Below are 21,218 nucleotides of genomic sequence, written 5' to 3' on the forward strand. Positions count from 1 at the left end.
GATAAGATAAGTCAAAGCTAATGTCGATCACAGAGGACATAAATGAAAAGGCTGTTATTCTCGGGAGGATATGACAAACTAATCCTCTGCTTGCTGTTGACACTGTTTCCGTGAATCGCTCAACAGCGACATCTGCTCGGTTTAAAAAGTAATTGCAGGAAACCTGGAGACAGACTGAAGTTCGTTCACTTTGACATGTGGACAGCAAACGAGTGATGAGTAATCCTGTTTAGTTAACCAAGTGATGATAGAGTTCTAACTGGACAAAATAGAATAACACGGAGCAGAACAAAAATAATAGGAATGACTAATACGTGCTTGTAAAAGTGGGAGTTCATGTGTATCTGTGTGTGAGGGGAGAAGACAGGCTTTACGGTTTATTATTAATAAGAAAGAAGACGAATGTCGCATTTTGCGGCCAAGGTGACATCCTACAGATATCGCTGGAATTCATTCATGACGAGTGAAACCCGTAAACACACAAACGGCACTGTTAACGCGCTCCTATCGTCCTCCTAGCTTCAGTCACGTGGTTTTTCTTAAAGCCATACACGCACCGGTGCGAGGTGTGTGTTTGACACATGCACCGATGCTTCGGTATTGTTTGATCCATCACTGTCGAGTCGAGGCGAGTCGCGCCGAGCCGAGTAAGTGCTAGTGGAAAAGAGGTGTTATTTCCTCATATTGTCCTTTTTATTTCTTTAAATTCTGTGTCTTCCTTCTCCTCAGATGAAAGACATTAAATGTGTGGTGGTGGGTGACTATGAAGCAGGAAAGACCTGCCTGCTCAATTCCTACACAACTGACAAGCTTCCCATTGGAGATTTCCCCACGGTGAGTATCCGAAAACAGCACAGAGTCAAGTGGCTTCCATTCACCAGCTGTGAAACGGCTCAAAAGCCAGCTTGTTATTAACTTAAGAGTGTTCTCTGGAATACTCGGTGTTTGGCTCCATGCTGTCACACAGGAAGTGGTAAATGGTTGTAACTATCTAATCTCTGCAGGTAGAAGAGTGAAAGCAAGGCTCTGTGCAGTCATTGTAATGCTGACAAAGGGCTGGACTGGGGATCATTTCTGTTGATTGACGGATATAATACAGTTGACAATAACTTAAAGTTACACTTTCGCTATTAGCGATGGCTCATGGTCAGAGTAGCCATTGGTTTTACCTGAAATCTCTCCCTTCCTAATTGTCCCTCCATCTATTTTCTTAACACATGAATTCATCTTCCTCTGTCTCTTCCTCACTTCTCCACAGCTGGTGCCAGCAGCAGCCTCCTGTGACTGTGAGGTCTGTTTTCTAGTTGTTACTGGTAATAATGTTCATCAGCACCCTGACAGCTAACATTGTCTCTCAGCTTTTCACCACTTCTTCAACACTCAAAGTCCTTTTTGTCCACTTAAAATATGTTTACAGAACTAATATTTGTTGCACTTTCTGCTGTCGTCTTGGCCAGATTACTCTTACAAAAGACATTTTTAATGTCAACAGGATTTTTTTTAACTGCATAAATAAATGATATATAACAATCACTGCCAAAAACTGATCGTGGCTTCTACCTTGTTACAGGAATGTTGTTTGTGGCTCAAGATGACTTGGTATCATTCATGTGGGATATGTTTGACATATGTTTCACATATTATAGACCAACAAGTTATTTATAGCAGTTTAAATACGAGCAATCTTTTTTTGGCAAATACCAGAAATCAGTTTTTGGCAGACAATCACTTTTTGGCACAACACCGCTCGCATTAGGAGATTTGATTGGGCAATCCAGTGTCAGCAATGAAAATGAACGAATGGGCGAATAGGTCAGTCTGTGTTTAGTTTAACTTCCATCAAGGTTCACTGTGTGGTGGACGGCAATGGGACCAAAAGTGAAGGACACTGAAGATATAAAACTCAAAAACCTGTTTTATTATTTATAAGCGCTTACAAAAATGCATCAAAAAGGCAGGTCAGGGGTGCCGGTTTAGATCACTGGGATGAGCAGGTGACCATGTGCTGAGTGGCAGGAAGTGGCCAGCCTGGGTTGGAGTCTGACCCACAGCTCTTCGGTGCATTTATTTCCTTTCTCTTTGTCGCTATTTACTGAAAGGGCCAAAAAGATTTTTATTTTTTATATTTTAAAGCAAAAAATGCTTCTTAGAAAATCCGTGACAATGGAGGGCAAAACAAAGAACAGAAACAAAATGAGGGGTTAAATACACAAGAGGAGATGAGGGCAGAGTGGAGACGACTCGGGCAAAACTGAACATAACGCACATGAGACGAAAGACTATCAAAATAAAACGAGATGTTATCGAACACGGAAACAGAAGAACGCAAAGACAGAAGGGAAACCAACACGGAGAGAAGACTGACATCATACATGAGGCACAAAACACAGAGAAGAAACTAGGACAGACTGGAAGAGAAAGGAAACTGCTGTCATCTGAAGACCATAGAAAACAAAACTGAAAAGCACTAGGAAATAATATAATACTCACAAGCACGAAGCAGAGCTTGAACACAGATCACATCATGAGCACACAAAAACTCAAGACACTGGGTCAAAGATGCAGGACCATGACGACTTCCTCCCAAATCATGATGTTAGTTTCCCTCAGCTGTGTTCCTACTGGTTTCCTCTCCCCTCGTTATCTTGTAAGTATTTTTTGTCTCCCCCTGTCCTTTGTCACGTCCTCATTCATGGTCCTGTGTCTCCCTGCTCTGTGTTTCAGAGTTTTCAGTTTCCCCTTTCCTGCCCTGCTTCTGTGTTGGCCTTTTGTATTCTGTTAAAACAGCAGCATTAAAGCTCTTTTTCCATTAGTACCTATTTGGATCGGCTCGAAGCGGCACAACTCGTTTTCCATTACAGTGGGATACCACCTAATGCACGTGGGGTTATTAAAGCAGCGCGGCCGACAGTCTCACGATGTGATTAGTATGTGACACGAACGCCACAACAAAGGCGGACGTCGAGGCAACGATCTACCTGCCGCACAGTCTGTGGCTTTTTTTCAGACTCGAGAACCACAATGTTGTTTTTTGGTGACATGAAGTCTTCTGACGTCACATTTTCAGGTCGCCTTGGATCGCTCAAAACCCCATGGAGTAGGTATTTAAAAAGTAGCTGGTACCAGGTACTATGACCTACAGGAAAACCCCTGAAAACACAAGTAGGTACTAATGGAAAAGGGGCTTAAGAATGATTTTGAGTTCTTTCTTCCTGCCACACAGCCGTACCTGGACAAAAACAAACATGGTGTTCACCTTACGGCTCTTCACCTAAATTGTGCTCAGTGTCAAGGTCACATTCGTTTCCTGGGCAATAACCTGTGAATTGTGATGGGCTGTGACTACATCACTGCCACTCTTAATTGCTTATTGTCTCATTGATTGTATAAATATTAACCTTCTTGTTCCTGCCTATATTTTCCTGTTGTTATTAACTATCTAACAACTCGTTGTCAGTGCTGTAGTTGTATCTTAAACCTTTAAGTCATCAGGCCTTAAGTTGAATAACCAGAGTGTCCTCTCTAATCTCCCAGCTGTGCCCTGCATACTTTCTTTAATCTTTGCTTTGTGTTGAGCTGTTTCATGCCAGTGCTGGCTCTTGTGGTGGTGTTTCCTGTCACTCATCTAACAAATAACCACCGCAGTAAGAAAACAGGTCACCTGTAACATTGTTTTTCCAGAGTATTTCTGACTCTTGTTTCACGCCATAACTAAAACATAGCATACAGTTGAGAATGAGTACATATAAATACATTTAAAAACATGCTCTAGGGTATACGTCTGTTTTCCTCCAGTTCTTTTCGATGCGCCTGCAAGATAACCAAAAATGTGGACAACATATTGAAATGCCCTAAAACTAGAAGTGCTACCATTTGGAAGTCAAAGCCAGAATCACAGTGCTGTACTCTGGTTTCTGTGCTTGTTTTGTTAGTGTTAGCAACCATAATAAGTGAAAATCGTCGCTGCAGACAAACCCGTTTGATCTGCTGGCCGTTATCTTGAAAACAAGATGATCACGATCAAAGGATTGGTCACTGGAATTCATTTCACTGCAAAGCTTTTGTTTTGGTAACACAAAACATCTCTTTAGTTGACAGTGGTGCGTTTTTACCTCTCACTAAAAAATCTAACTCACTCGATGTTCAGTTCAGTTCCCACCAAAACCACTAAAGAGAGCCTTTCAGCCAAGGATGTCAATCTAAAGGAAGCAGCAGTCACAACATTTAGTCTGTGCGTGACCACGGTGTTGGCATGTGACCAATATATGATTTGACTTTATGTCTATTGCTATCATATTTTTATGCCATCGCCTTCTGATGGGTTGCCCTACGCAGACAGAAGTTTTGAGCACAGGCAGAAGGTTTCCTTTTCTTTTTTGCAAATGGTATAGTTTGGGCTGGAGCCAGTGACCTTGAAACCTCCTTCAGTAGATCTGTGATAGATCTCATCATGCACCGAGTTGTCCTTTAGTCAGCTTTTCACCCACTATGTGTTTTTGCACCACTCTGCATTTAACCTCTTAAGCACCCATGCATAACCGTAAATGTGATCTCCTCCCCTTTGCCCCGTATCTGGGGACATAGGTGCTTAAGAGGGTAATCGATAGTTATTATTAATCTCTGCATCCCACTGAGCCTGGTTCCGCCTGAGGTTTCTACCTATTTAAACAGAGTATTTCCTTCCCAGTGTCTCCAAAGCTCTTGCTCATAGGTCATCAGATTTTGTTTTGTTTTCTTTTTTTTTTGGGGGGGGGGTTGGTAGTGGGTTCAGTTTTCTCTGTAGTGTTGCAGGGCCTCTTGCAGTATAAAGTGTAGTGATGATGTGATGAAGCTCTGTGAATGTGTCAAATCTTTCTCCTAGAGCAGGGCTGTCCAACTCCAGTCCTCGAGAGCTACCGTCCTGCAGCTTTTAGACACACCTGAATCAGATGAATGGCTTGTTATCAGGCCTTTGCCAAACTTGATGGCATGCTGAAGAGGTAATCCAACCGTTTGTTTCATCTGTGTTGGAGTAGGGATGGATCTAAAAGGTGCAGGACAATAGCTCTCGAGGAGTGGGATTGGGCACCCCGTCACACCATTCAACGGCTTATTTGGAAGTACTACTACTCCGCATTTGTTGTACAGCAGCCCTGCCGTGATAATACATTCATTTATTTATTTATTTAGAAAGAGGGACAATACATATTAATGAATATTTTAACAAATAGCCTCGGGCTAATTTCCATCTGCAGACTCTCTGGCAGGTTGGTGTTAAACACAAGTTAGTAATAACATACAGAGACAATATTTACAGGTCATGTGACAAGGACAAAAACAGTGATCACATTATACTAGAACAAACAATGACAAGAACTTTGTATATTAGACAGGCAGATTTAAATAATTTGAAATTAGTAAAATTTTGAAACTTGTATTTATCTAAAATTTGACAATGGTGATATGAAAAAGGTTCCTTATCTAATATTTTCAATGATCTTTGTAGCACACTTCGATTGGCCCGATAGCAGCAAAGCTTGTATAGGACCAACTTGTAATACAGTATTCAATATGAGCCGGTATCATAGAGCGCAGGAATGTAATCGCTGCTGTCTGTTAATGATGTGCGGATATGTCTAAAGTTCTGTGTATTAACATTTACAGTTTTCACTACATATGGTCTGCATAACAGTTGATATATAAACGTATTGATGTATCAATTGCAGAATACCCATACGAGGTCCTGTATAATATAAATATATACATGCACACTCACCCCTCACTAACCATCCCCTTTGAGACTGATTTAAGACTTAAGACTTGAACAGAAGAGCAGGTATAACGTAACAGCTATAGCTTTGAATTTAGAGGATCTGCTGGGGATCAGTATGAGCCGGAGTGCTGCCAAGCTTGTTATACAGAGGGAGAACCCTGCTGCTCCCTCTCGACAGCTATGTCCTCACACAATATGCTCAGGTGTTATAGTGACTTTGTGCTAAAGACCTGGCAGGTTGCAGACCACTGAGTATCTGATCCAACACTGCTCAAGATCTACTTACAGTTCTGTGAAAACGAAAGGTCAGGGATTCAATCTCTGGCTGCTCTAGTTCATGGGTGTCCTTTGTCAAGATGATGAACCTCCAACTCGTTGACGCATTTATGTGAGTGTGTGGAACGTATGAGCACCTTTAAGGTTTAATAAGAGTGGGAAACTTTTCGTGTATTTATGGCACTTAAACAAAACTTGGTCAGATTTCACCAGTTTATTCTGTCAGCATCCACAAACATGTTTTGTTTCAGCAGTGTAATCTTTGTTTAACACTGGAACTACGTGGCTTTGGTTCAGCTCCACAGACTAACTGAGACGACACTCGTTCAGAGGTTTAACTAGTCCAGAAGTCTACTTCCAGTTTTGTTTGGAGTACATCTGCAATCAAGGTTTTTCACAGGTTTACTGTCTTTTTCTTTGTTTCCTCACTCCTTGCCTTCTGTCCCCCCAGTCGTTTGCTACCTGTGTGAAGACAGTGAAGATCAATGACGAGGAGTACAATCTGCAACTGTGTGACACTTCAGGTAAAAAATACACATAAACTGAAACAAAACAGATACTAATAGCAACAGCTGTAGCATATTTATAGTAGTAGCAGTATTTCCTGTAATGTTCGGAGCTGCTGGTGATGGATAGGATCCTATAGCAATTTGAAATCTTACTACACTGTCCTTATGAAGTTCCTTATGAAATCTTTATTTTTGGGTTGCGGCACTTATGAAACACGAACAGTTATCTGGCAACAGCTGTCAATCAAAGCAGCCATGCCACTGACTTTAAGCCTCACCAGTATCTTGATGGGTGATTTAGAAAAACATTACCCACCATACAGTTTCTATGAGGGAATAAATCAGTCCAGAGATGACAAAACTGTGTTTTGTATCAGGTTGAGAATGTAATTATTTCTGCTGTAAAGTTTTAGCCCCAAGTGGATATTAAAGGAACTGCATTCACATTTTTCAGCCTCGGGGATAACTGCTTATATTTGCCTTGCTTTGGTTGCTCTGTTTGTTGCGGATCTTTTTCGTGTGTGTCTGCCTCTGCAGGTCAGGAGAACTACGAAAACATCCGACTTAACACGTACACTGACACCGACGTCTTCCTTGTCTGTTTCTCTGTCGTATCGCCCTCAACCTTTGAGAACGTCACAGACAAGGTTCGTTTAGATGGTTTGTGTGTTTTATTTCTAATTTGATGCTCATGTCCTTCACTTTAATTACTTCCATAACTAGAAATATAATGAGCCAAACTCTAAGGATAAACACACACAGAGCAGAGATCGTTAGGGTTGCAGTGAAACTGCATCAAACCTTTAGCTTGTCTTTTTACAGTGGGTGCCAGAGATTTTACGCTTCTCTCCAAAGACGCCATTCCTGCTGGTTGGGACTCAGGTGGATCTGAGAGATAACGAGAACACCCTGGAACAAGCCCTGACCTTTACGAGTGGCGAGGAACTGGCTCATGAGCTGAAGGCCGTTAAATACATGGAGTGTTCGGCTCGGACTCAGGTACAGAGAGAGAAAAATAAGTCTGCTGGTGGGATTCTCTGTTGAGAAAGAAGCCTTGGTATCTATACGTTTTGGGCAATAAGAATAAAAGAAATATGAACATCATCATTACTCACAGAGTCACAGGAAGTCTTTACACTTAATAAAAAGGCATCAAAAGCCATTTGTCAAAACCTAGTGGAAGTAAAAAATAACTACAAAACATCTCAGGTCGGGGTCCTGGTTACATACTCCTGATATATCTAAAACAATCACCACCACGGGGGGTCGTGGTCTGGTCCCGCCTTCGCCATTGTGGTTGATGTGGAGGTAGGGACGGGCTTACGGGGTCTGGAGAATCCCTAGGGACGTTATCCCTGGAGGACTTAACCCAGGGGTTGTGGTCATAACCTGGTTAGTGCCCCCCCCCCCCCTTTTGGCCACTTGTGCCTCAATTTTATTCCACAACTTAGACATCCACATTACTCACACTCTCATAACACATACATATAGGGCCTTGAAGGTGGGCACATTAACAGCGTCTAGTGGACGGTCTGTGTATTCAACCCCACCTCTGGCGCCGGTGCCCACCTCTCAGTTTTAAATCCATGTAGACATGGAGGGTTCTCAGGAGGGGCCGTGCTAACACCTGCTGCTCTCTGGCAGCACCATGCTCTCCCGTGTTTTAAATGCACCTTCGAACAACACGCAGCAACACTACACATGAGCGAGAGGAGGGAGGTGTGGGGTCTTCACACACTCCTGTTCTCTGCTGGCCATTGGGGCGGGGGGGCTGGGAGGAGGTGTTGGCCGTCCAATTGGGATCTAGGATGCGGGGCCTCCCTGCTGCTGCGGAGCCTGGAGCGGTCTGCTTGCCTCCACCCCGGGGGAAAGGGTAACTGGTCTAGGTGCCGTTTCCACCTCTAGGGGCGAGGGTACCTGGACCTGGGGTATAGAGTTTGTTTGGGGAGTGGCCTCTGGGCCTGCGGCTCGGTTCACTCTGGCACAGCTGGCTGCCGGCAGAGCCGGCGGGCACGCCACTGCAGCCCCCTCTGGCTTCTGCTCCGTGGCTACTGGGTGACCCCTCATCTGGGCTCTCCTCAGCTCTTCCCAGGAGGGTGACACGGATGCCCCTCCGGTGGTCCTCCTTGGGCTCTCGCACTCTGGGGCCTCTGGATGTCTGGGGCATGGATCTCCTCTATGCCTGCTTCATGCCCTGGGGGACGGGGCTATGGCTCGCTACATCCTCTAGCAGACCATTACATGGAGAAACCTTTTGAATACAAGCGCGCTGATCCACACAGGTGTGCACACGGGTGTTCACTGTTCATAGACATAAACTACACCTCTATTGGCTGCTACTTCCAAGCACATTGTGCGCTGTCGGTCCTGCTTGCTACACAACAACATTCAATATTTAGTATTTACTGCTGTTTACACTTAGCTAGATTAAAGTGATGGTGTTGTGTTTAGTATGTTGCTCTGGTTTTTTTTTTGTTTTTTTTTTGTTGCTTGTTTTCTATTCTCTCTCTCAACAGGTGATCCAGGAGATTTTAATTTTTTTTTCTCCCCCCCTTTCTCACTGTCCCTCTCCCCTTCTGTTTTTCTTTTCCTTCCTCTTTCTTTCTCCCTTTCCTATCCCTCACTCATGTCTGTCCCGTCTGTAACAACTGAAAATAAAATAAAATAAATAATAACAACAAAGGTCGATCAAAAGGACCAATACGGCAAGGCCGTGATGATCCATTTGGCAAAGTAAATCCATTGGCGATCCTTGTTGGTCTTCAGACAACAATTCTGATGGCTAAAGAACCAAATGGGACAGGCAAAAAAACAAAACAAAACAAAAAAACGATCACCACATGGAGGCTCAACGTGCACCCGTTTTACGACATCTACCAACTTAAAACAGAATAGATCAGCAAAGCATGGTGAATTTACCGATGATACTGTTTAAAATTGCAACATAAACTAAATAATTAAGATAAAAAAAATTACAAATCACAAAAATTAAAGATCATAACAAAATTTTTAAGTATGGCTCAACATATTTGAGTAAAATACTGGCATCTATGACTCTAATACCCGCAGCACCTCACCCAGAAGGCTTCGGCATCCCCTCTCTGTGGGTGAGCCCAGACCCCACAGGGGAAGCTCATTTCCACTGCTTGTATCTGCAGCCACTGCCCTACAAATCAGTCTGCCAACCTCCTGCTCCACTCTCACCTCACACCTGTTCTTAGGCAGCAGCTCCTCTCCCATTTCTAACTGAGAACAGTGGCCTTAGTTGCGAGCTGCAGTTCATCACGCAGTGAAGCCAAAATAACCAAAGCATCCTCAGCAGGGAAAGAGGAAACCCTCTGTGCCTAAAAATTAATAACAATTATGAACAGAACCTTTCTCAGAGTGACACTAAAAACTAGTTCATGCATGTATTACTTCTAGGCTAGACTACAGTAATTTGTTACTATCAGGATGTCCTGAAAACTCCCTGAGACGGCTTCAGTACTCTTGCTGCAGGGACTAGAAAGAGAGCATATTTCTCCTGTTTTGGCTTCCCTTCAATGGCTTCCTGTTAAATCCAGAATTGAATTCAAAATCCTGCTCCTCACATACAAGGTCTTAAATAATCAGGCCCCACCTTATCTTAATGACCTTGTAGTACCATATCACCCTATTAGAGCACTTGGCTCTCGCTCTGCAGGCCTACTTGTTGTTCCTAGAGTATTTAAAAGTAGAACGGGAGGGAGAGCCTTCAGTTTTCAGGCCCCTCTTCTGTGGAACCAGCTTCCAGTTTGGATTCAGGAGACAGACACTATCTCTACTTTCAAGATTAGGCTTCAAACTTTCCTTTTATTAAAGCATATAGTTAGTGCTGGAACAGGTGACCTTGAATCCCCCCTTAGTTACACTACAATAGGTCGAGGGTGCTGGGGGATTCCCATGATGCATTTAGTGTTTCTTCTTCACTCACTATGCCTCTCTGGATTGAATCATTAGTTATTATTAATCTCTGGTTCTCTTTCACAGCATGTCTTTTGTCCTGTCTTCCTTCTCTCACCCCAATTGGCCACGGCAGATGGCCCCGCCCCTCCCTGACCCTGGTTCTGCTGAAGGTTTCTTCCTGTTAAAAGGGAGTTTTTCCTTCTGTCATCAAAGTGCTTGCTCATAGGGGCTCATATGACTGTTGGGGTTTTCTTTGTATTTCTCTGTTTTCTTTGTATTATTGTCAGGTCTCTACCTTACAATATAAAACTGCCACGCACCTTTGAATATGTTCAGAGGATAAATACTTGATGCAGTGTGTTCAAGGACCAGGATAAAAACTGCCTTTCTCTTCCTGAATCTGAGGTTTGATCAGTGCCTTTCAAGGAAGGAACAGTCTGTGGCAAACAGGGGAGCCACCTCCCCAGTGTGCCAGCACAGAGGCGCTGTACTCAACGTCCATGCAATGTTTCAGAGGCACGTCAGCAGGACTGCAGAGACCATCATGATTTCTCACATCTGAGATTTTTCCTTGTAGAGTATCAAAATAAACAGTTTATATTCACAATATTTCCTGTTTATCTTGATACTCTGCTAGGAAATAGATCTTTATTTTGATCTGATAACTCCTCCACCTCTCTCTGAAGTAGAAATCTTTTTTTCCTCTTGTTAAATTTGAGTGTCTCTTTCTGTCTCGTTTTCAGGAAGGAGTGAGGGAGGTGTTTGAAGAGGCCATCCTGGCAACTCGAAATCCTACAGATAAAAAATCCACTTACTTCTGTGTTCTGCTATAAACGGAAAAGGAGAAGGAGAAGTAGAAGAGGAAAAGAGGGTTTAGGAGGAAGAAGGGGAGGTGGACCCAGAATCATTAGCCCATATGAGTGATCAGCCATAATGGCATAGGCTGGAGTCTGTGAATCGACATCATAATTTATTAATTAATTTTAAATTTAAAATGTTTTACATTTTAAAATAGATGTGTGGGGGGTTAAGTTAGGAAGAGAATTAAACAGTTTTACAGCAGTAATCTTTTGCCTGCTATGGACCGTTTTCCCTCCTCCATTTGGGATGGAGGCTGCACAGCATCCTGGTGAGGCCGAAGAATTGCTGCTTTTCTGGATACTGTGACAATGTTAAACTGTGCTAAACCTCCACATCTCTGAAATGATTTAATAGGTAATATATTTATTTACTTGTTTATTTCATATATAAATGATTATATTTTTAGTTGGCTGTTTACTATTTTTGATTGTTAGTCAGAGAACTGAGTAACTGCACTGTCGTGTTTTCTTTGTGGTGAATGACAATAAAGAATCCTTGAATCCTTTAAACTGTACATTGTAAAGCTTCTCTTAAATTATCTGAATTCATTTCCTGGTTAGAGCTAAACATTTAAAAGTGCTTAATACATTTGACACATTTAGTACTCGATACATGAGAGAGCACACATCCCTGCTGTGTCTCTGTTAAATCAGGGTTCTGGAACTTTTTCCTCCCTAAATAAGAGTCAGGCAAGGTTATTTTTTTAAAGTTCCTCTCTAATAATGTCTGAATTCATTTACTGATTATAAGTAAACATTTGAAATGTGTTTAATTCAATCTGCAGATCAAATGCTCCCTACATGAGAGTGGACACGTGGTTTACGTCTGCAGAGCAGATGCAGTGTCCACTCACAGAACTCTAGGGGGAGCTGCTCCACAGGTTTTCAGTGGGCCCTGGTGGATCTGGTATGTAAATGACCTGGGTTCATTTTGATTGGCAGACTAAAATGGATCCTTCAGACCAACATGGCATGGAGGCTGAGACCCGCTCACTCCTTTGTCTGACTAACAGCAGCAGCCAGGCGTGAACCAGACGGAAAAGAAAAAATGAATTAGCCCTTCATTCACAGCACAGCCCGATCTCTCTCTCCTACTCCCATCCTCTTCTTCAATGCCTTCTCCCATCAGCCTTTTCTCCGTGCGTCTTTGTCTTTTGTCTGAGCCTTTGAGGTCTTTGTGTTTGAGTCCTCTCAGCTCATCTAAAAACTTGAGTCATCATCCTTTCGCAACAGTTTCTAACCACAGTGATCACTGATACAAACTGCAGGAGCAACATGTTTACAGTTGTCTTATGTGGAGCTCTACCCTCATCATGTTCGAGACATAAACCACTCAAATGAGCTTAAAGGCCATTTATCAGATCTCATTTAATACACTGTTATATGCAGTTACACCTCTGGATAAAAATAACCTGAACACAATCCCATCCACATAAACATGCAGATTTTTATCCACCGAAAAACTTTCAAGTGAGACTTCCCAGAGGTGAGGAAATAGAAAAAGTAGAAAATCAGTGTATAAAATGTTGGTTTTCAGGCTTATATGCAGAAATGTGTCCTTGTTGTGCAGATGATAATAAATTAAAGGTCATTCCACACCAGGTAGTTTGCAAGGAGGTAAAAGATGCATTAATGCTCATTTAAATCCATTTAAAGTATCTGGAGCAAAAGTACTTATCATGCAGAATAATGTACATGATATTAATGACTTTATATGATACAGGGACTAAATACAGCCTGAGGGTCAGAGATGGCCTGCAAACCAACATCAATAAGATGTAGCAATATGTCAAGAGGAGTGACAACAGTGAGTCTGCACTGCTTTGACTCAGCGAACTTTGCTCTGGCTCATATCAGTCCTTTGGCGAGAGGGAGCTGTATTGCGGTTGTAAATAAATGTAAGGGACAGAGACTGGTGAAAAAACTGTCATTTACAGGAAAGTATTACAACGATGAGACTTCATGTGGAAGCTGCAACAATGTGTGGAAACTAAGTTTGGTATCTTTCTTTGTCTGTAATTAATAAGGACAAAGTTAATACATTTGCAAACATGCAGTAAGATTACAGAGAGGCAGAGCGATCTCAGTGTATCACCTGATGAATATGAGTGGCTGCCAGCATGGAGGTGAAGGGGACCACCTTTGCAGACTTCTAATGCTGGAGATTTTTTATCCCCTCTAGTGCATGGCCCTTTTCTCACCTTAAAGCTGGTGCCACCTCATTTTCCCCTTTGTGCACTCACCTGTGCACCAAAGTGCTTTACAGAAGACAAAGTTATTATTTGGTGTTTGTTTTTTTTTAATTATGTTGTTTAGAATTTTTACACTGCAATGTGAGTGCACCACTTTAATCTACAATAAGTCTACAATAAACTGCCTTTTTGAGTTGATTCCCGTGTTGCGAGTGCTGCATCTGTTGCCTGCACACAGCGATTCATGACAGAATCCGCCAGTATGAATTTTTCATGTGTAATGGCGATACATGACTTTGATCTTCTCTGGGATAGCACAGCATTGCAGTGGTTTCTGTGCAGCGTTTGCATGTTTTCCTTGTATCTGCCTGGATATTCTCCAAAGTAGATGTATTTGCATTTATATAGTCACATTTAGTCACATTTTAACCACACATTCATGCCGCGTGTTTTTCTGTACACTTCCAGCACTTTATCTACATCACATTCATGGCCACCTTAGAATGAGCAACTAACCTAACCCGTGCATGTCCTTGGACTGTGGGGGGAAGCCAAAATACCCACACAAGCATGGGGAGAACATGCAAACTCCACACAGAAAGCCCAGGAACCAGAAACGTGTGGTTAAATGCAGCTTGTGATGTAGAGCACCTTGTTTGGCCAGTAAGACTGGAAAAGTACTTTGCAATTGTGCAGATATCACAAAATAAACCAGAACTGAACTGAATAGATCAGCAAACTGTGACCAGTATCGGACTCGAACATTAGATAGAACCCTCTGTTTGTAAATAGCAACCATTCATAAGAGATTTAGCTTCTGCAACAGCTTGTTTCATACAACAAAACAGATGAACTGAGAAGATAAATAAGGATTATTTTTGTAGGCCATGCAAAGCTACTCTAATACAAACAGAGCTGAAAAAATTAGTAGACTTTAAATTTACTGACAGTTGATCGTTTGATTAATCTTTTTAACTTTGATAACTAAAAACAAGTTTTTGTGAGTGGAATAACTGCAGCTCAGTATCGTTGTAGGTAAAATAAAATCAAATATTTTTTAAATGAATAATTTTCACATCATGTCTGTGAAGGTTCTCAGTCATCCAGGTCATCGTAGTCAAAGGAGCTTGCAAAGAAAAGCGTCTGGACTTCTTTAAGTTACTTGAAGACGTTTCACCTCTCATCCGAGAAGCTTCTTCAGTTCTAAGGACTTTTGACTTTAGTTGCCTTTTACAGCGAGCGCTGCCTTTCTTCTTCAGGTATTCTGAAGTTTTTGTTCATATTTTGTAAACACAGCAACATCTCATCCAAACTTTTTTTTTTCCATTTTCAGAGAATTTAAGTCCCGATCAACGTGAAAACCCACATCAAACTGTTTCCAGATCAGTTTCACTTTTACTTTGAGGAACTTGATGATTTATTACATTTGTGTGGCGGCCATCTTGCCTCTGACACTTTGACTGCTGTCTGTCCCAAAGTGCCTCTCTCACTGCCGCTACTGCTTGGTAGTGTGGCTGGTGAATATTATTGGATGTCCATCTGACCTCATTATAAGTGTGTTGCTATGGGCAACCAGCATGGAGAACAAGGAGGGGAGAGAGAGAGAGAGAGAGTTGCATCATGGGATAGAAACCTGACCTCTGCCTGTTTTTTTGTTTTTTTCTTCTTCTTCTCTCTGTGGACGCACATGTGCAGCCATGCACACACGCGCACACAAACACACACACACACACACACGGTTTGTTTGAACATAGATACATAAAAGAGGAGGAGGAAAAAGATAATATCCGTTTACTGCTGAATGTAAAGAAAAAACCACAAGACTCGTGATGAACTTGCACAGAGTGGACACTTCTGTTGAAGGAAACCAGCACTGTTTGTGGTTTGTCAGGTTCATTTACACCATGCAAAATATAGCTAAGAGAGGTGAGTTATGTGTACATTGTTACAACATGACTAAAGTTTCTAATAGTGAGGTCAGTGTATGCACAAGGCCAAAAACTTAGGCTTGAAGCTGATCTGAACACTCAATTTTATGTTTAGATGAAGTTATAAAGAGGGAAATCTTGGATTTCCGAGGGGCAGCCAATCAGAAGACTTAAAACATAAAACATAAATCTAAACATTTTGAATCTGGATGTCAGGAGCGCAGGGTGGATCAGATTGTGAAATAGAGGGACGCTGTGTGTTTGTTTCTCCCACTGACCATTTCTTATTGTTTATATGTCACTGCTGCGTTGGTTCCCAATGGTGTGTCCAGTGCAAAGTCCAGGTGTGCTTTTGGCTTTTGTGTCAACCATACATCACTCTTTGAACTGCTTAGAGAGTAACGAACAAGGTTGAAATTAGCACATTTCAAAGGGTCTTATTGATAATGAGGCGGTGAAACAGATCGTTCTCAAGCGCGGTGCGAACCACAGCTAATTAAATAGTCGCTGTTATAGTCGGTTCAAACGAGCTATTAAAAGTCCCTTCATCTGACAAAATAGAAATAAAAGAAGAACTGAAGAGGTTTCAGATGACAGTTATACTCTCGGTGTTGTAATGTGTGTATTTTTACACACATTGCAAAAGAGGTTTTTAATCTCAATGGGACTTTTCCTGGTTAAATAAAGGTTAATAAATAAATAAAAATTACATGGCAATAAAGCTGCTTCTGTTTTTGAGTTTTATGTTTCAATGTGTGTGTGTGTGTGTGTGTGTGTGTGTGTGTGTGTGTGTGTGTGTTTACCGTTTTTAGTGTGTGTTAACATTTTGTGCTTGTATTTAAATTTTTTTGTCTCTTTATTGTACTTACTCCAGCAATACTGTGTAGTGTATCGGTGCTGTAGTGTTATTGAACCACATACCTTGTGCACGTTTATTCATCCATATCGTGTTTGCATATAAAGTTTGGTGTATTTTTGTACGTCTTTCCAAATATTGTGTTTCTATCATTTTATTTTGTGTGTTTACCTTCAGATTTTATTGTTAAAAAAAACATGTGTGTTATAGTGTTATAGTGATTTCATGTTGGTGTGTCTAATTTTTGTCTGCACTCAGGTGTATTTTTGCATTATTTCTTTTTATTTGGTGTGTTTCGTTTTTTCTTTGATGGAGTACATGTTGGCGTATCCACAGTGCGTTTCATTTTGTGTTTCCATGTTTGTGTCTCCTGTTTTTTAATTCATCTTCCATGTTTCTTTGTGTCTACTTCTTTATCTTTACTCCATACTTCCTCGTTTTTGTGCTCACATGTTAAATCTTGCGTCTTTCTTTGTGTCTGTGCCTCCATATTCTTGCTCATGTGAGTCATTATTTATGTGCAGTGTACTTTTTTATGGGTGTGTGTGTCTGTGTCTGGGTGTGTACATGCTGCATGTGTGTGTGTGTGTGGATACGAACCCGTCGGCCTGTAATTTTGTGTGTGTATGTGTGTGTATGTGCTTACTTGCGTGCGTGCGTGCGTGGGAGGTGTATATATGTGGGTTTGTGGAATGTTTGTGTGTTTATTTCTGTATGAACTATCTGCAGACACACTGCTGTATGTGTGTGTGTGCGTGTGTGTTCATATGCAGTATACAGTGAGATTCACAGACACAGAGATTGCCTTCATCTCTGACATAACTGGTTACCATGCATACTGTGCGACTCTGACTATTATGGGGTGTTCTTTGTTTTGTCACGACGTGCCCTGGTATGGAATGGGAGGGGGGAAGGGATCAGGGTGTGTGTTGGCGTGCACAAGTGTGCGCGCGCGAAGTATGTGTGTGTTTGGGGGAGTGTTGCAGGGAAAGCGTGTCAGGTTTGTGTATGTGTGTGTTGAGCAGAAGATTGTGTGGGGGGTTGGGCGTGCGTGTCTGCGCAGACGTGTGAGCTTATAATAAGTGCATGAGAGAGAGAGAGAGAGTGAGTGCACGCATATGTGTTTGAGAAGGTAAGATAAAATGGCAGCTCCTGTGTGTGCGTGCGCAAGGCTGGTTGTAAAGTTTACTTTTGCTGCTTTCACACCCAGAAGTCAGTTTGTACAGTCAGAATTACCCTGTTTTTGATATTTTGGCTCCTCATTTTCCTCCTGAAATGAGTTAATCCAGGACTGTGGGGGTTTGGATATATTCAAAAGGTGACCCTTGATTGAATTCAACTTTGTTTATATAGCACTAATTCACAGCAGCAGTCAAAGACCCTTCAGTATTACAGAGAAAACCTCATCTATTAACACAACTAGAATGAACGACCACTTGGTGATGGCAGGGAGGAAGAAATCCATTTTAACAGGAACAAACCTCCAACAGAACAAGAGAGGGGGAGTCATCTATATAACAATAACTATGGAAGAGGGAAGATCAAATTAATGACACGGGGAGTGAAATAATCAGAATTGGGGGGTTTTACCCTGTTTTCTTATATATTGTGCTTTGTTATCATATATTTATTTATTTAATGTTTTTGCTTCACTGATAGTGTTTCCTCTGTTCGGTTTTTAATGTTTTATGGTGGGCTCAGCAGTGATTTTTGTCTTTACGTATGAGAGAAAGTGAAAGAGAGGCTATGCTGTTGTGTTTCCTTTAAGTAACTTGGGCTGCAAAGTTCTATAAAAAGTGCTATACAAATAAAGTTTTCATTGATTTGATTGATTGAAAAGAATTAAGAAGAGAAGAAATGATAAGTGTATGATGGAAAGTACCTCAGCAATCTGAGCCTGCACCAGCATAACCAGGGGAGGGTTCAGGGTCATCTGATCCAGCCGTAACTATGAGCTTTATCAAAAGGGAACGTTTAAGCCTGATCTTAAAAGTAGAGACAGTATCTGCCTTGTGAATTCAAACTGGAAGCTGGTTCCATAGAAGAAGGCCTGAAAGCTGAAGGCTCTGCCTCGCATTCGACTTTTAAATATCCTAGGAACCACAGCTAATCCAGCAGTCTGAGAGTGAAGCACTGTGCTGTGATAATATGGTACGATGAGGTGTTTATGTCAAAAGAAGGATTTTGGTCCAGTGATGAGAGGAATTGTTTTTGTGACATTACACTGAGTCCATTGGATTTTTCTGAAGATATTGTTTGTGTTTATCAATCATTCAATTGTTGATTCTGGAAGTTGTGATCAGTTAATATCAGTTATTACATAGTCCCTCTCACACACATCTGACATTATGCATATATGGCGTGACTCGCTTTAATAGATTTTGCTTTGTTTTTAAAATTTTCACTCTTTAACGTGTCTTTACAAAAGAAATTACTTACTTATTTTTCATGAAGTTCCAGCTGGCACTAAATATACAGACTGTAATGTATTTTTTTTTTCAAGGTTAAAAGTACTTTTTAAAAAATTAACCTCTGCACATTTTCAGCATTATATAATGTTGCTATTGTTATTATAACTGTTGGTATTTCTCTTTACATCCTTGCCAGGCTACTATAAAGAAAAAGGTGTTTTATTTACTTACTTAACTGGTATATAAAGTTTACCTGTCTCACTACACCATCTCCTGGTACAAACTGGTATTACAAGAAAGTACAGCCTAGCCCTACTTCAACTTTAGTTGATATCCCGTTAATGTAAGACATTTTTGCATTCAGCTCATCTACCACCCAGTCTCCTTTCAAAATTCAAGGCTGGCACTCAACCTTAATGTCCTAAGTGTAAAATAAATACCACCGGGTTAACGCGCTGCCTTTGGTTGATTGCAGAAATATTGGGATTTAGTGCTCTCCAAATTGCAGAAGATCTGAGGAATTGGACTTAACTTTGTCCCTCTTGGTCTCTCGCATACTTACCTATTTTTCTGGACATTCTGTGCCAGAACAATGAACTACTTCAGCAGTATATTTTATATTGTATATTTTATTTTCTCCCATAAAACTCCCACAATCTCCAGGTGGCACATATAGCATTGGAACACATCCCATTGGACTTCATGACTTGCCTGATTGATCCATATGGAAACAGTTTTTACAAACTGTGACGACCATTTCATGAGCATGTTAATGTAAATGTTAATGCGTCTGCTATTTTCCTGATAGCTTTTTGTTTTTGCATAAGAAAAAACTATCAGCATAAAACATTGAGGTCATATTTTGACATGGTGATGATCACCGATTCCTTCGTCTTATACAATGAATATGTAGCTTGCAAAGAAGAATAAAAATATGTTTAGGTATCATATGGCATAATATGATAGGTTAGTATCATTTGACCTACTAGCCAAACCTGAATGGGTTAATAATGTTGAATTGTAGCATTTTTTCACTTATACACACTGATTTTCCACTCAATCTTCTCTGTGAGGTCATATTAACCTGTAACGTTACATTCAGGGATTAATCGAGTTGTGGAATAGCAGTACTGGAATCAAAAGTGTATTTATAAGTTTCATACTTATGTTGATGAGTTGCTCAGTTTTATTTTTGCAGACTGGAAAATCTGAAGAGAATATTAGAAACCAAGTTTTCTCCCAGAGCAACTCTCTGGCAGGTCCTAACAAAGAACACAATCTGTAAATATTAATAAGGGATCTGAAAATGGGGCAGAAAGAAGCCCGATAACCAAAGCATACATGTCAAAGAATAAACTGTCAATGCTAGAAGGGACGGCGTCCAAGTGGAAGGTCTCACTCTGCATTGACAAAATAGGTGATCAAATTTCCATCGGACTTCTAAAGGCTCCACTAAGACTAACAGTTTTTCAGGACTTCTCAAACATTGGGACATTTTCAGATAGTACAGTTAACACCAAATAAATCCCATGGACTCTTGCAAGAGAATGAAACAGTGAAATGTGAATAGAGCAGCATATGATACCTGGTTCAGTAGGAAGCCTCACAGACGGCATCTGTGACCAACATCCAATTTGGCCTAATAATAACATTCCTGTTTGACATCACGCTCGACACAGGACACCTCACGGATTTACAGCAAAGGTGCCGTTGACACTGACTCTTCCTTCAGCTGTTGTACAGCGTCAGAGCTCAATGTTTAAGTAATTTCCCACGAGCAGCTCTGCCATTGATTGGCTCAGTAATCAATGTGTATACCTCCAAACATCCTTGCACCATGACTTTGACATTTTGATCTAAGTGCAAACATAGGACTGAGTTGCAGTCTGTTTGTGGTCCCAGCATCGAGGACTTCCATTTCTCAGTTGTTCCAAGTTTTAGTTTGACATTTAAATTCCTCAGCAAACATGAGAACACACACACACACACACAGAGAAATAGGTGTCAAACCCAATTTAGCCTGGAGCTTCAAATTGTTCCAGCTTCTTCTAGTGCAATACCTTCTGAAAATGTTCTCATTTAATAGCCCCCATTTATAAAACTGATGATGAAATCTTAAGAAAAGAACTGCAAGTCCAAAATTTATGCCCTCCTTTGTAATTTCACATATTCATCCAGTGGGCCGGATGAAACCCTTTGGGAAGTCGATTCTGGCCCTGATGTCCAGCTGAGGATCCTCTGACCCTAAAGTATATATAAAAGTATATTTATGTTTAGTGTTAAAGGTCATTACTCAAAAACAATAAAAGACATTTTTATCTTCTACTTTTTAAGTAATGTATTACTTTACATGTTCTTTTTTTTCTTATTCTTATTCTTCTTTACTTCTGTGTTTCTTCTATCAAGGATGACAAACATCTTTCTTTCAGTAACATATTTAAGTTTTACTACAAAGCTGACAGAGAGGGTGAAAAACAGCTCATAGAGGACTTGACAGAAAAATGTTGTGG

At 41.1% G+C, this 21,218-nt stretch overlaps 1 protein-coding gene across 1 annotated transcript; it reads left to right on the top strand.

Moving 5' to 3' along the window:
• The first annotated feature begins 534 nt into the window (after positions 1 to 534).
• Positions 535 to 11,821, top strand: LOC147303294 (cell division control protein 42 homolog). Its single transcript, XM_086279820.1, has 6 exons — positions 535 to 647; positions 730 to 834; positions 6,480 to 6,552; positions 7,075 to 7,184; positions 7,360 to 7,536; positions 11,205 to 11,821. Exons 2-6 carry the CDS (start codon positions 730 to 732, stop codon positions 11,292 to 11,294), a joined length of 555 nt encoding a protein of 184 aa, XP_086135946.1. The 5' UTR covers positions 535 to 647; the 3' UTR covers positions 11,295 to 11,821.
• The last annotated feature ends 9,397 nt before the right edge of the window (positions 11,822 to 21,218 follow it).

This window comes from Aulonocara sp. 'chitande type north' Nkhata Bay, linkage group LG22, assembly GCF_057382095.1.
Source record: "Aulonocara sp. 'chitande type north' Nkhata Bay isolate Kocher_YH1m ecotype deep benthic linkage group LG22, A_spYH_male_GT1.1, whole genome shotgun sequence".
NCBI lineage: Eukaryota > Metazoa > Chordata > Actinopteri > Cichliformes > Cichlidae > Aulonocara > Aulonocara sp. 'chitande type north' Nkhata Bay.